The sequence below is a fragment of the Daucus carota genome, chromosome 6 (genome assembly GCF_001625215.2).
Source record: "Daucus carota subsp. sativus chromosome 6, DH1 v3.0, whole genome shotgun sequence".
Lineage (NCBI taxonomy): Eukaryota > Viridiplantae > Streptophyta > Magnoliopsida > Apiales > Apiaceae > Daucus > Daucus carota.
In genome coordinates this window covers 29429056-29444402 of record NC_030386.2, presented here as the reverse complement: position 1 = coordinate 29444402, position 15347 = coordinate 29429056, and the positions used below count along the sequence as shown (strand labels likewise).

At 38.1% G+C, this 15347-nt stretch overlaps 1 protein-coding gene across 1 annotated transcript; it reads left to right on the top strand.

The window, feature by feature from the left end:
- The first annotated feature begins 147 nt into the window (after positions 1-147).
- On the top strand, positions 148-15318 carry LOC108227324 (uncharacterized). Its single transcript, XM_017402406.2, has 4 exons — positions 148-554; positions 3628-5063; positions 7306-7345; positions 13460-15318. Exons 1-4 carry the CDS (start codon positions 228-230, stop codon positions 14972-14974), a joined length of 3318 nt encoding a protein of 1105 aa, XP_017257895.1. The 5' UTR covers positions 148-227; the 3' UTR covers positions 14975-15318.
- The last annotated feature ends 29 nt before the right edge of the window (positions 15319-15347 follow it).

Below are 15347 nucleotides of genomic sequence, written 5' to 3'. Positions count from 1 at the left end.
ACGAAAATTTCACGAAACGAATTTCAATTATTTAAAAATAAGATATAAAAAAATGAACTTCTAGCTTTAAAATTAAAAGTATAAGAAAAGATAAAAATAAATACAAAGTGAAGTGTCCAATATACATAAAACCCGAATAGAGTTATAGAGGTCCGAAACGCAACTGTGCTCAACTGATATACACACATTATACATAGACACAACTCAGTGTCACAAACACAAAAAACATGGCATTTCAGCTCCCAACCGATCTGATCAACCAAGTTCAGATCGCCGCCCGCAACGCCGCCGGCCTAAACGCTTACAATCCCGACGACCCATCTCTCCCATCTCTCCCCTCTTTCGATGCATCTGTTTTTGCGGTGGACCCATCTGCCCCTGAGCACTTGAGATGCAAGAATTGTAAAGCCAAGCTTCTGAGAGGTGAAGATTCAGTGATTTGTATATATTGTGGCAAACAACAGATTAATAAAGACCTTCCTCCTCACCCCATTTCTTTTACTTCCACTTTTGGCTATCAGTGGTTGCTTCGTTCTTTGGACTTGGATCAATCTGTAAGCATTTACCCTATATGTATGTATATGTGTGTGTGTTGGGTTTATTATTGTTGTATTTTATGATGTATGTTGTAGTTGATTGTGGCGAAAGATCTTATCCTTTTGGTTTATTTTTGTGAGTTTGATGGGTTTATTATGTGAATTGATCGAGATTGACTGGGAGTTTTTGTGCATTTTGGCGGGTTTCATTTTGGCCTTATTGTTTTTGGTTTAGGTTGATTTTTGTAGTAACTTGGGTTTTAAGGCGTGGTGCTGATATGGAGGGTTTTGAGGGTAAAGGATCACGTTTCTGTTTCTTTTTTGGGTTTGTTTGGGGGGGGGGGGATGGGTTAGTTTTCACACTTTTTTCTTTGCTTCTATAATATGTGATGTGAGTGAGTTGGATGATCTTCATAATGGTACTGGAGTTGAAGATGGAGTTTTCATATTTTGGTTGTTGATGATATATTATCTCCTTTTCCTTCTCCTGAGATATTTATAATCTATGAGAGCAAGTCCAACAATGTCTTAAAATGATGTCCTAAACTAAAATTTAAGGAATTTGGAACAAATGCTCCAACAATGTCCTATTGGTGCCTTAAACACTAGGATACACATCCCAAATCGTTTTTATCAATAAAAAACTCATTCCCTCCATTTTAACACATCTCTCTTTTTTTCCGTCCTCCAATAGTAATTCAAATATATCATTATTTTAATAATAATGCACAATTATAAGGCATGTTATAGGAGTTCATACATCAAAAAATGTCCTAAACCACTAGGACACTATCTTTTGTTATATTATATTTGCAAGGCACTTACTAGGACATTGTTGGACTTACTCTATATTGTTACTGAGCTAGTCCAAGAATATCCTACTTCAAAATTTAAGGCATTTGGAAGAAATGAGTGATCCAACAATGTCTTAGTGGTGTCTTAAAATACTAGGACATTGAACAAGTGCCTTATTTTTAAGGCACCACTATGCATGTCCGAAACCATTTTCATCAATAAAAAATTAGCTCCACTCCATTTCAACACATCTCTCTCCCCTCATCTTTTCCCTTTCTTCTAATAGTAATTCAAATATTTTATTATTTTGATAATAAGGCACAAATATAAACATGTTGTTGGAGTTCATGTACCAAAATAATGTCCTATATCGCTAAGGACAAGTCCAACAATGTCCTAACAAATGCCTTGTAAATACAAATATAGTAAAAATAGTGTTCTAGTAATTTAGGACATATGAATTCCAACAACATGCCTTTTAATCGTGTACTAATATGAAAGTAGTAATATATTTGAATTATCATTGGAGGGAAGGGAAAATATGAAAGAAGAAAGATGTATTGAAATGGAGGGAAACTAATATTTTGTTGATAAAAATAGTTTAGGTCAAACATAATGGTGCTTTAAAATCAAGGTACTTGTTGGTTGTCCTAGTGTTTAAAGGCGCCACGAGGACATTGATGGAGCGCCCATTTTTTCCAAATGCCTTAAATTTTGGTTTGGGACATCAATTTAGGACATTGTTGGACTCTCATAGTGTTTAAGCTCTTGGTGGGGTGTTGATTACTCGAACCCATGGATTCGAGATTGCAAGGTGATGGAGGCTGGGCTTGATCTTGGGATAATTAGGGTTTATGGGAGAATTCTCTCACAGTTTATGGGAGAATTCTCTCACAAGAGATATTCATAAAACAACCTAGTATATTAATTCAATCATAAAATTCTGCCTCTATTACAATCTAATATCATATATAAAATAAACCTATTCTACTTTCCTATTGAAATGCATGTACCAAAAGGATAATACATCATAATTTTATCCTGAAGATATAGGGGCCGTTTGGGCAAGCTTAAAAAAAGTGACTTCTTCCTTAAAGTAAAGAAGTGGATTAGAAGTAAATAAGTTAATGAAGTGTTTGGAAAAGAAGCAGAAGCACTGAGAGCGAAGCTAGCATTTTCAACTTCCTAAAAGTGCTTCTACTTATTTACACAAACGGGTGAAGAAAGTAGAAGCCAGAAGCAGCTTCTGCTTCTGTGAAACAACCAGACGCATAATAATCACAGCTATAACAATACTAAATAATAGACACTTTCTGAATATTCTAATTATTGGGCTTACAAAGCCTTCTGTATTGCTCGCAAATATTTTCTTTGGGCTTTTTGACCCATTGTCCTGCATCACAAGGACAGTGAAGAGTATTTCGTTGATTGAGATTCTGTTCGCCTTCAATGAGGTGGAAGGTACCTTAGAATGCGTTAACACTATATTCAGACAACCTAATTCTTGAACTCTGATGCACAAATGGTATAACATTCCCTTGACTTAATATAGCATCTTTGATGCTCAGAAACGTATGAGCTAATAGAAAAAAGGCAGAATGCAGATCCTTGCCTTTCAATCTTTTCTTTTGGTTCCTTGTAGCATTTCTGATTTTGGAGGTTATCTAGATTTAGCTTGCGTCTCTCTTTAGCTTTTGTACCTCAGAAGGACATGTTTACTGAACATGATTCTCCCTTTATATAACTCTTAAAGGTACCCAGGTTCTTAAAAAAGATTTTGTTCCCCTCCAATTGAATAATAAAGAGTGATGATTAGCTTTATTTATAATCCTTTGCTTTTTGGTGGTCTCATTCTTAGGAGCAGTTTGAAATATTTTTTCTTGAATTTTCATAGGGATTGGTGTACTATGTTTTAGGACTAACCTTACTGTATAACGTATTTCAAAATTTTCTCTCTCTGAAAGACTTCTCTACTCCAAATAACTTGTAGATTGTAATTACTTTTATGATGCTGACCAAATCAACTAATTTCTGCAATCTAAAGATATGTCAAGTTTTGTTAGTGTCTAGTTTCCCTCAAGAGTTCAACTTTTACAGGTGTTCTAACTAATTATTTTCTTGTGTTTTTTATATTAGATTTGAATTATCCATTTATGATATAAAGAGCTTTTAATCACTTCTTTGTCGGGGGACCTTTTTCGAAAAGATAAAATGTTTCTTTATGTAAACAATTTTGAAGTCCAATCTTTGTAATTTGGTGAATTGCATCCTCATATCATTATTATAATTGGTGCAGGAAACTGTTGGACCTTCCACTGTAGAACACGGATCAAGCAGAGGACACACTACACCATACCAAGAAACTTCTTTACGTCATCTCCTAGATTTACAAATAACATGGCCAGATGAGTTGGAAATACCTGAAATAAGTATGCCACACAAGAGATCTGAAGAAAGCAGCACCTTTTTACATTTAAGTGGAGCTGATCTGGACAATGTGTACTTAGGGTCAAAGGGAAATATTGATACGGATGCTTCTGCACAACAAATCACAGAACAGCAGCTTGAGGGTGTAGAAAGCAAAGGCTCTATTTCTGGCTTTGGCTCTGTTCAAGAGAATTTCACTTCTTTTTCAGATGCTCACTCTGCAGACTCGGCTGTCAAGTCTTTCGAAGATAACCAGGGTGAATCCCTTTCTGGATGGGCAGCAGACTTTCAATCTGCAAATAAAGAAGAGAGTTCAAAATCATATGACTCTTTTGTAGCTCCCAATATTGATCTTTCCTCTCACATTGATTCGGTGTTTGGAGCAGGCAAAGATGTAAATCGCAGAAAGCTTTCAGATGACTTACAACCTGCTCAATCTGCATCTCATGATTGGATGCAAGATGATATCTGGAAAAATGTGGACTCCAAGGTGTCTCAGCAGGCTTCACACTTCAGTTCAACAGCTGAAACTACAATTGCAGTCTCACCAGATAATTACAAAAATACGGCTTCTGAAGGTGCAGATTGGTTTGAAGATGACCAGCGGCAAAAGAACATTACAAGTGAACCTGGCAATAAGATCATTGATAATCCTGATGATTCTTTTGATGATTGGAATGATTTTGCAAGCTCAAGTAATGCTGTAAATCTTTCTGGAGATGAACCTAGCAGTAAGGTCATTGATAAACTTGATGAGTCCTTTGATGATTGGAATGATTTTGCAAGTTCAAGTAATATTGCCAATCTTTCTGGAGGTGAACCTTCCAATAAAGTCATTGATAAACCTGATGATGCTTTTGATGATTGGAATGATTTTGCAAGCTCAAGTGATGCTGTAAATATTTCGAGTGATGAACCTAGCAATAAGATCATTGATAGACCTGATGATTCGTTTAATGGTTGGAATGAATTTGCAGCGTCTAGTAATGATGTAAATCATTCTGGAAATGAGCCTAGGAGTAAGACCATTGATAAGTTTGACGATTCTTTTGATGATTGGAATGATTTTGCAAGCACTAGTAATTATTTAGATCTTTCTGGAAATGCTTTGCGCAATAACAATCATCAAAAAGCAGTTTCAAGTGAGCAGACATCTGAAAAAAATTTGTTTAGCTCAACTGGTAATACACAAGACGATGAATTAGGCAGCTTCTCTCAGCCAAATTTGTTTTCTGCCTTACCTGGCGGTTATGATGGTGATGCAGTGACTGATAACATCCATAAAGAAGTTTATGCTTCAGAAAGGTGTGTGCTCTTTTCATGTAAATATTTTATTTCTTCCTTTTAGTTTCACGGTCTTATTAATGCAAGCACAGGTCTTCGCACGGTCATGTATATCAGTATTTAACACTTTAATTCAAACTGAAACATGCTGACAAGTAGATTTTAAAATACTTTAAATTTGTAAGCTACAAAATGATCAATGTGTAGTACGTCTTTGATATGATTTTATACTAATCAGAATTTTATTTTTATAAAATCCATCCCTTTCTTTTATTCAGTGTAAATTATATCGTATATTTTTTTTATATACCATCTATCATCTTATTTTAAAGGGAATTTTTTCAACTATTCTTAGATCCTTTTATTTAAGTTCCCATAATTTTAATATTTAATCTAACACGAAAGACCAACCGATCCATATTATATAACTATAGAGTATCTTAATTTTAGAATTCCATATTTGTTTATGATGTTAACCCCACCCAACAAATCTTTCATACCTTAGCCCACTGACTATCGAAGATGTAATAGTTCGGCTTCAATAGTCTAGCATAGATTTCTTAGAAGTCCAGATATTGATTATTATAACCTAGTCTTGAAGGCCAACTAATCTATACTCCCTCCGTCCCAGTCATTTGTATACAAATGGCTGGGACACGGAGACCAAGAAAAAATGTAAAAAATGAGTAAAGTTAGATGAAAAGTGAGTATAGTGGTGGGACCCATTTATATTTAATAATAGATTTGAGATAGTGGAGGAAAGTAGTGGGTGTAATAGTGTTTATATTATTATAGAATGGAGATAGTGGAAGAAAGTAGTTGGTGTAATGTTATTTTATATTATAAAAGTTACTACTTTTGGTATGTATACAATTGGTGGGACGTCCCAAAAAGGAAACTGTATACAATTCATTGGGACGGAGGGAGTATGTATTTTATACTTTAATACGGCCCACAAAATCTAGTGACTGGCTACCAATGATTGAATAGTTTGGCTTTGATAGTTTAATGTGGATCAGTATGTTGCTAGTAGTCTTCGTGATAACATCTTATGCTGATTTCCGGGGTGTTGAGTTCATCTTATTATATAATACTGCTTGAAGTCTTAAATAAAAGCTGTACATGACACACACACACACACACACATATGTAGGGATAGGATCAAATAAAAACTTTTTAAGTTATAAACTTACAATTTTTTTTTTTTGAATTTTTTTTATTCTCCCAACCTGTTAGTCCTTAGTTATAGAAAGTATTTATGTTGAAAATTATTGAAAAAACATCACAATTTTAAAAATAACGTATAGATAAATCGTGCATTCAACACATTTGCAACTGGGGTTCAACACTGGGTGTAGAACATTAATTATCATTGTGTTGAATATATTTATAGAGATGCTTAAACTATACCTCTGGGGTTTGGGTAGGGTCTAGAAAGATAAATATTGGTTATATAATACTTTTAACTTAGTTCGTACACAAAAAAATTAGTTTATGTACTTCTCCAACACAATTTTAATCGATGTTCAACAAAATTTCTTAAAAAATGCTGAACTCAAGTTATATATGTGTTGAACAAAAAAAGTTTGTAAGTTTGTAAGTTTGTACCAGAACCCTCCCCTATGTATGTATGTATACAGATATATGTATGTATCTATCTATATATATATATATATATATATTTGGTCATAAGAACTTTCACATTAATGAGTTGTACCTTAATACAATACCGAAAGGAAGGGCTTCTTTCATACATGAAAGTCATCTAAGCAGAGGGCATGCAGAGATGTCCCACGGAAATTTAGTTAAATTCTTGATATCTGAAAATAAAACACCCGAAAGAAAATGCAAAATCTGCAGAATGATCATTTCTTGTGGTATATACTTGAAAAACCAAAAGTAAAGTTTTTATATCTTGTTGGTTTGAATATTGTACCTTTTGAGCCACCTATTCTCTTGGTCTGTGCTTCTGTTGTTAATTTTGTTAGTTTAAGTATGTGTCTACCAGTAGTATCCTATGCTACTTTTTTTTAGTGTTCTAAAAGCAGCCTTTCCTGAGGCTGTCCTCTTTCCTCACGTAAATAAGGCATTTACGACTAGATCTATGCTGCACCACTGTTGTATGATAAATGCTATGTACTCTCAGTTTTGACACTACATTGTTTTTCCAGTGGATATATAACTATTGACCGAAAGTCAGTTTTGTTTGATGAGTTCCTTTCATTTGGAGATTTCATTAACATCATATTCACTTCTTTTTCAGGAACAACAATGAACAGAGTCATGTAAAAGAGTTACCTGAGGTGTGTCTATATATTAGTAACAAAGTATATTTGAAACCACCTTTATACATTTGTGCTAATTTTTATTTGTGTCAAGTGCTTGAGTTCCTTACATTCCATATTTTGGATACAAATCATTTCTATTCTCTTCTGTACCCTCATCAATTATCAAACCTTAATGCGTGAATACACATGCTGTTCCAATATAGTATCTCCTTAAAATACCATCTAGAATTGCGTTACTCAAAATATTTATGATGGTAAATAAACCACACATGTTGAACAATATATTATCTGATTAAAAATATAATAATTTCAGCTCGTGGTACACGGTTTTTCTCGTTTCACAATAATGTAGTACTCCCTCCGTCCCGGTAGATTGTATACATTTGGTTTGGACACGGAGACCAAGAAAAAGTGTAAAAAGTGAGTAAAGTGAGATGAAAAGTGAGTAAAGTGGTGGGACCCATTTATATTTAATGATAGATTTGAGATAGTGGAGGAAAATAGTGGGTGTAATAGTGTTTATATTATTATAGAATGGAGATAGTGGAATAAATAAGTGGGTGTAATAGTGTTTTATATTATTAAAAGTTACTATATTTGGAATGTATAGAAATGATGGGACGTCCCAAAAAGGAAACTGTATAGAATTGATTGGGACGGAGGGAGTACATATTATTTTTGTGCAGCCACAGGTAATAATTACAAAGTAGTACATATTATCTTTAAGCAGCCACAGGTAATAATTACTACTGAACAAATTTGACATACGCTGCATTAAAGTGGAGCATATAATACATAACCTTTAAAATAAATGATTTATTGACGAAGAGATTGCTATGAACTACTTAAGAATCAACACCAAAACCCCACGAAATACTACTATTTGATTAAACGGAAAATAACGATTACAAGATAAGTGCCGCACTTCGAGAAGCGACGATCTCCCCCAAGCCCTGGAGTTTCATTACACAAAAGACATAAAAAAACATATCCCTAATTCCTCCTCTATTATCCAGCTCCTTCTTTAGATTAGTCAATTACATTCTTGCCCTTATCGGGTTTGGGCCTCCTAGCATAAGTTTTGGGCTGGTCCCTTGCATCACCACGGGCCCAAAGAGCCACCTTGTCCTCAAGGTGAAAGTCCGGGAACATCTGATCAAAAGTAACAAATGCTTCCCAGGTAGAATCATACTCCGGCAGCCCTTCCCATTTGATCAGCACTTCAACCTCTCCTGTTCGGTCTGCAGACATATGCCTTATCCCCAGCACCTTTTCTGGAGTACCCACGGCCAGTAAGGAATCATTCAAAAGCCTGGGAAGTGTAGTTGCCACCACAAAGGCTCCCACGGCTTTCTTCAGTTGCGAGATGTGGAACACGGGATGGATTTTAGAAGATTCTGGTAACTGGAGGCGGTATGCCACCTTACCAACCCGCTGCAAAATAGTAAAGGGCCCATAAAACTTGGCTGCTAACTTGTTACAGGAACGTTGGTGCACCGTCTGTTGTCGATATGGTTGAAGTTTGAGAAACACTTTCTCACCCACTGCAAATTCTAGGTCCCGTCTTGAGCTATCTTCCTGATATTTCATTCTCTGTTGGGCCTTAATCAAATTAGCCTTCAAATCATCCAACACAGCATCACGTTCAAGCAGCTGATCCTCCAATGTTGAGACTGCAGTTTGGTCTCTGGAAAGGCGAGTCAGAGTAGGTGGATCACGCCCGTACAGAGCCTTGAACGGGGTAAAGCCTGTAGATACATGATAAGAGGAATTATACCAGTATTCTGCCCACGAAATCCACTTCGCCCAACTCTTCGGTTTCCCATTAATGAAGCAGCGAAGGTAGGTTTCCAGACATTTATTCACAACCTCCGTTTGTCCATCCGATTGAGGATGATACGCGGTGCTCTTGCATAAGGCTGTTCCTTGTAGCTTGAAGAGTTCTTTCCAAAAGACACTCAAGAATATCTTGTCCCGATCAGACACTATCGACGAAGGAAACCCGTGCAGGCGTACTATCTCTTTCACAAACTTGTCTGCTACTGTGAGGGCTGTGAACGGGTGGTGAAGAGTCAGAAAATGAGCGTATTTAGTGAGTCGATCAACGACCACTAACACCGAGTCAAAACCTTCAGATTTCGGAAGGCCCTCAATAAAGTCGAGGGAAATGTCTTCCCATACTCGATTTGGTATCGGCAGTGGCTGAAGTAATCCAGCTGGGCTAAGGGTTGAATGCTTCTGTTGTTGACAAACTGAACAGGCCAGAACATACTGTGTGATGGATTGACGCATCCCCGGCCAAAACCATTCTGCTGCAAGCCTCTTATAAGTCTTGAGGCTGCCGGAGTGGCCCCCCAGCGGTGAGTCATGGTATTCCATCAATAGAGGTTGCACCAATTCTGGCCTATTAGGGATCACTAAACGGCCTTTGTACTTCAGTACCCCTTGATCCATATAATACCCTTTCGGAGCTGACTGCCCGTTTGTCAAATCCTGGCTGAGTTTCAGAATAAAAGGGTCACTCTTGAGGACCTGTTCGAACTTGCTCCAATGCACCCCACTGGATGCTAGCAACTCCCCCAACTCTGCCTGTTCGTGATTTTTTCTGGACAAGGCGTCGGCTACGACATTTGTTCGACCAGCCCGGTATTGAATCTCAAAGTTGTAGCCCAGTAGTTTGCTCACCCATTTCTGGTAGGCCGGGTTGATTTCCCGTTGTTCCATGATAAATTTGAGACTCTGCTGGTCTGTGCGGATGAGGAAATGACGCCCCAAAAGATAATGCCGCCACTTCAAAACAGCCAAGACTATCGCCATTAACTCTTTTTCATAAATGGCCTTTAACTGAGCTCGAGGGCCTAATAGTTTACTGAAGTAGGATATAGGATGCCCTTCTTGAAGTAATACTGCTCCCACCCCAACACCCGAAGCATCCGTTTCTAGCACAAATGATTTATTGAAGTCTGGCATGGCCAACACCGGAGTACTCATCATGGCCAACTTTAATCTGTTAAATGCCTCAGTCGCCTCAGACCCCCAACAGAATTGATCCTTCTTCAGTTGTTCCGTGAGGGGTTGTGCAATCATAGCATACCCCGCGATGAACTTGCGGTAGTAGCCCGTGAGGCCCAGAAAGCCTCTAAGTTCTTTAATCGATCTGGGAATGGCCCAATCTTGCATCGCCTGAATTTTACTGCTGTCAACCGACACCCCTTCACTCGATATTCTGTGACCCAGGTAGGAAAGCTCGGTTCTGCCAAAATCACACTTTTTGGCATTAGCATATAACTGATTTTCTGCCAACAATCGGAGCACAGTTTCTACTTGCTGGACATGCAAATCAGGTGTCGGGCTGTAGACGAGGATGTCGTCAAAGAAAACCAAGACAAACTTCCGAAGGAACGGCTTGAAAATCGTGTTCATCAATGCTTGAAATGTAGCCGGCGCATTGGTTAGCCCGAAAGGCATTACGAGGAATTCGTAGTGTCCTTCGTGTGTCCGGAATGCTGTTTTGGGCACATCTTCCGCCCTTACTCTGATCTGGTGGTACCCGGACTTGAGGTCAAGCTTGGTAAAAAATCTGGAGCCATGAAGCTCGTTAAGCAGCTCGTCGATGACTGGAATGGGGTATTTATCCGCAATAGTGACTTTGTTCAAGGCGCGGTAGTCAACACAGAAGCGCCAGGATCCGTCTTTCTTCTTGACAAGGACTGGGCTGGAAAACGGGCTGTGTGACACCTGAATAATTCCAGCAGCGAGCATATCTCGAACCAAAGATTCGATCTCGTCCTTTTGCACTTGCGGATATCTGTAAGGCCGAACACTGACTGGATTCGTTCCCTCCTTGAGTATAATTTTGTGCTCAGACCCTCTAGAAGGTGGAAGGCCTTTGGGCATGTCGAACACTCGAGCATACTTCTGCAACACTGGTTGTAGGAAATCAGGACTCGCCACTCTTTCTGCCTCCTTCAACTCAACTGTACCCTGCACCCCCATATGATTAAGCTCCACCAAGTATCCATTACGCTCTTTTCGTAGCGTACGTAACATTGCTTTCAGCGAGATCTGTGTGCGACTAAGCGATGGTTCCCCTTGTATCTTTACTTTCTGGCCATTCACAGAGCATACCAGTGTCTGCGTCTTCCAATTAGCTGTCATGGTACCTAATTTCTCCAACCACTGTATCCCCAAAATCACATCAGAACTTCTGAGGTGTAGAGGCAGATAATCCTCCACCACAGTGAGGTTTGGGAGTTCCAGAACCACTTGCTTGCACTCACCTTGCCCTTGCACCGCCTCGCCCGTACCCAATGTCACCCCAAATGCTTTAGTCGACGTGATCGGAATACCCAACTTATTCACTGCATCAATGGAGATGAAGTTATGGGAGGCCCCTGGATCAATCAACACTACCACCTCCGTTCCCGACATCGTGCCCCGTAACTTCATGGTTTGAGGAGTGGTCAGGCCTACAACCGAATTGAGGGATATCACCGAATGTTCACTGCCTTGCCCATCTTCTGCCTCAACTACGAAACCCTCAGAATCAAACCGTGGAGACTCCTCCTCCTCCTCTCCATCCTCTTGTAGTAAAATGACACTGAGTTCCTTTTTTTTACATTTGTGCCCAACCGCCCACTTCTCATCACAACGAAAGCATTCTCCCTTTTGTCTTTTTAACTGGAGCTCTTTATCCGTGAGCCGGCGCACCTCCCCAAATGGTTTGGCTACCGGCAATCTAGTTGAGTCCTTAGGAAACCCACTAGAGGGTGAAGTGGCAGATTGGGACTGCACAGAAAGTGAGCGCGACGATGGACTATATAAACTAGAAGGTGACTTAGGAGGGATAAACAATGTACCTGAGTAGATAGATGACGAGGCCTTAAAACTGGACCCATTCCCTTTGCCAGAACGGCTCTGCGTTGCACGCAACTTATCCTCTACTTTAATGGAGAGGTCCATGGCCTGGTCTAAACTGACTGGTCCCAGTAGTCGAATTTCCGACTTGATTTCTTCCTGTAACCCATTAATGTATTGCCCTTTAGCAATCTCCCCCAAGCCCTAGAGTTTCATTACACAAAAGACATAAAAAAACATATCCCTAATTCCTCCTCTATTATCCAGCTCCTTCTTTAGATTAGTCAATTACATTCTTGCCCTTATCGGGTTTGGGCCTCCTAGCATAAGTTTTGGGCTGGTCCCTTGCAGAGATCTCAATATTTCTATGTTGTTACTTCAGTGTTTAATGAGTTTGTGGTGTAGTGTTGATCACTTGAATTTATGGATTCATGATAACTAGGATAGTGAAGAGCATTTGGTTGTTTGAAATTTTGTTTGCTTTCTTTGAGGAAGAAGGTAACTTGGAACCTAGGGCCGTATATGTGACAGCCTAAGGACCCAAGCTCTGGGGCACAAATGGCTATAAAACATTCCGTTGACTTCATTTTGCATCTTTGATGCGTAGAAACACCTTGAATTAACATATAATAGTTGAAATGCAAATTCACATGTTTCACTCTTTATGTTGTTCCTTTTAATTCATTATAGCTTTTTTTATTTTGGAGGTTATCTAAATCAAGCTTGAGCCTCTCATTAGCTTTTATTTCTTGTAACCACATATGTGCTGAACATGATTCTCCCCCATGACTGCCCTTGTTTGTTCTCGGCCTTATCATTTTTATTTTTTGCTTCTTTTGTCATGTTTTTGATACATTTTTTAGGATGATGCTCTTCTATGTCTCTATCTCTATGGAGGACTTCTTCTGCACCAAATGCCTTGCCTTTTAGATTGTAGTAACCATTATATAGCTGACATTTGGTCATTAATTAAAATTTCTTATTGTGTTTAAGATAATTAATGAGTTCTGTTGGTTTTTTCTCTTTTCGGAGCAAAATTGCACAGCTGTGCAGGCCAAATATTTGGTGGTTCTGTTATTTGATATTTTAACTTAATTTTCTGTTTGTGATTGGAGTAAGTTTTATCCCGTCATATGAAATCTTTAAAAAATAAATATGTATTAATGGAAAAATAATTAAATTTGAAATTTGTGATTTAGCAGCAAAAAGAAGTCTAATTTTGTGTGGTTTGGTGAATTGCTGTTTCTCATATCAGTATCATAATTGGCGCAGGATACTGCCGAACCCCCTTCTGTAGAATCTGAATCAAATAGAGGACACATTGCACCAAACCAAGAAACTTCTTCGCATCATCTCTACGATCTACAAATGACAGGGCCAGATGAGTTAAAAATGCCTGACGCAAGTGTACCACCTGAGACATCTGAACAAAGCAGCAGCTCTTTTAATTTAAGCGGAGCTGATCTGGACAGTGTCTTCTTAGGGTCGAAAACGAATGTTCACTCTGATTCTTCTACACAACCAATTACAGAAAAGCAGCTTAACAGTGTAGAAAACAAAGGCTCTATTTCTGGCTTTGGCTCTGCTCAAGATGATTTTACTTTATTTTCAAATGATCACTCTGCAGACTCGGCTGTCAAGTCTTTCAAAGATAGCCGGGGTGATTCTTTCTCTGGATGGCCAGCAGACTTTCAATCTGCAAATGAAGACGGGAGTTCAAAGTCATATGATCCTTTTGCAGCTTGCAATATTGATCTTTCTTCTCATATTGATTCAGTGTTTGGAGCTAGAAAGGATGAAAATCGTGGAAGGCTTGAGGATGACTTGCAGCATACCCAATATGTGTCTGATGACTGGATGCGAGGAGACCTCTGGAAAAATTTAGACTCTGATGTGTCTCAGCATTCTGTACCTTTGGGTGTAACTGCTGAGGCAACAGATGGAATCTCACAAAATAATGCCAAAAATCCGGCTTCTCAAGGTGTAGATTGGTTTATAGATAACCAGTGGCACAAGGACATTACAAGTGAGCCTAGCAATAAGATTATTGATAAACATGATGATTCTTCTGATGATTGGACTGATTTTGCAAGCTCTAGTATTGTTGTAAATCATTCAGGAGAGGTACCTAGCAATAAGATCATTGGTAAACCTGAGGGTTCTTTTGATGATTGGAATGATTTTGCAAGTTCAAGTAATGCTGTAAATCCCCGTGGAGACATACCTAGCAATAAAATCAGTGATGAACCTGATAATTCTTTTGATGACTGGAATGATTTTGCAAGCTCAAATAATGCTGTAAAGCTTTCTGGTTATGAACCTAGCAATAAGGTCATTGATAAACAGAATGATTCTTCTGATGATTGGAATGATTTTGCAAGCTCAAGTAATGCTATAAATCTTTTTGAAGATAAATATAGCAATAAGATGATTGATGAACCTGATGATTCTTTTGATGATTGGAATGAGTTCGCAAGCTCGAGTATTGCTGCAAATCCTTCTGGTGATCAGCCTGGTAGTAAGATCATTAATAAACCTGACAATTCATCTGATGATTGGAATGATTTTGCAAGCTCAAGTAATGCTGTAAATCTTTCTGGAGATGAACCTAGTAGTAAGATCATTGACAAACATGATTGGAATGATTTTACAAGCTCGAGTATCGCTGTAAATCTTTCTGGAGATGAACCAAGCGGTAAGATCATTGATAAACCCAACGATTCTTGGGATGATTGGAATGATTTTGCAAGCACAAGTAGTGGTGCAGATCTTTCAAGAAATGCTTAAAAAGATAACAATGAGCAGACGTAGTTTCAATTTGGCAGACATTTGAAATCAATTTGGTTAGCTCAGCGGGTAGCATACAAGACAATGAATGTGGTAGCTTCTCACATCCAAATTTCTTTTCCATCTTTCATGACGTTCGTGATGGTGATGCAATGATCAACAATGTTCTCAGTGAAGTGTATGCTTTAAAAAGGTTTGTGCTCTTTTCATGAACAAATTTTATTATCTTGTTCAAGTTTAACTATAATATATTCATACAACATATATGCCTATATATGCCTATATATAGTTATATATTAATATATTTAAAATATTGAAATTTATCATGAAGTGTATGAATTACTACAATACTTTTTTTATGTTACAAATATAG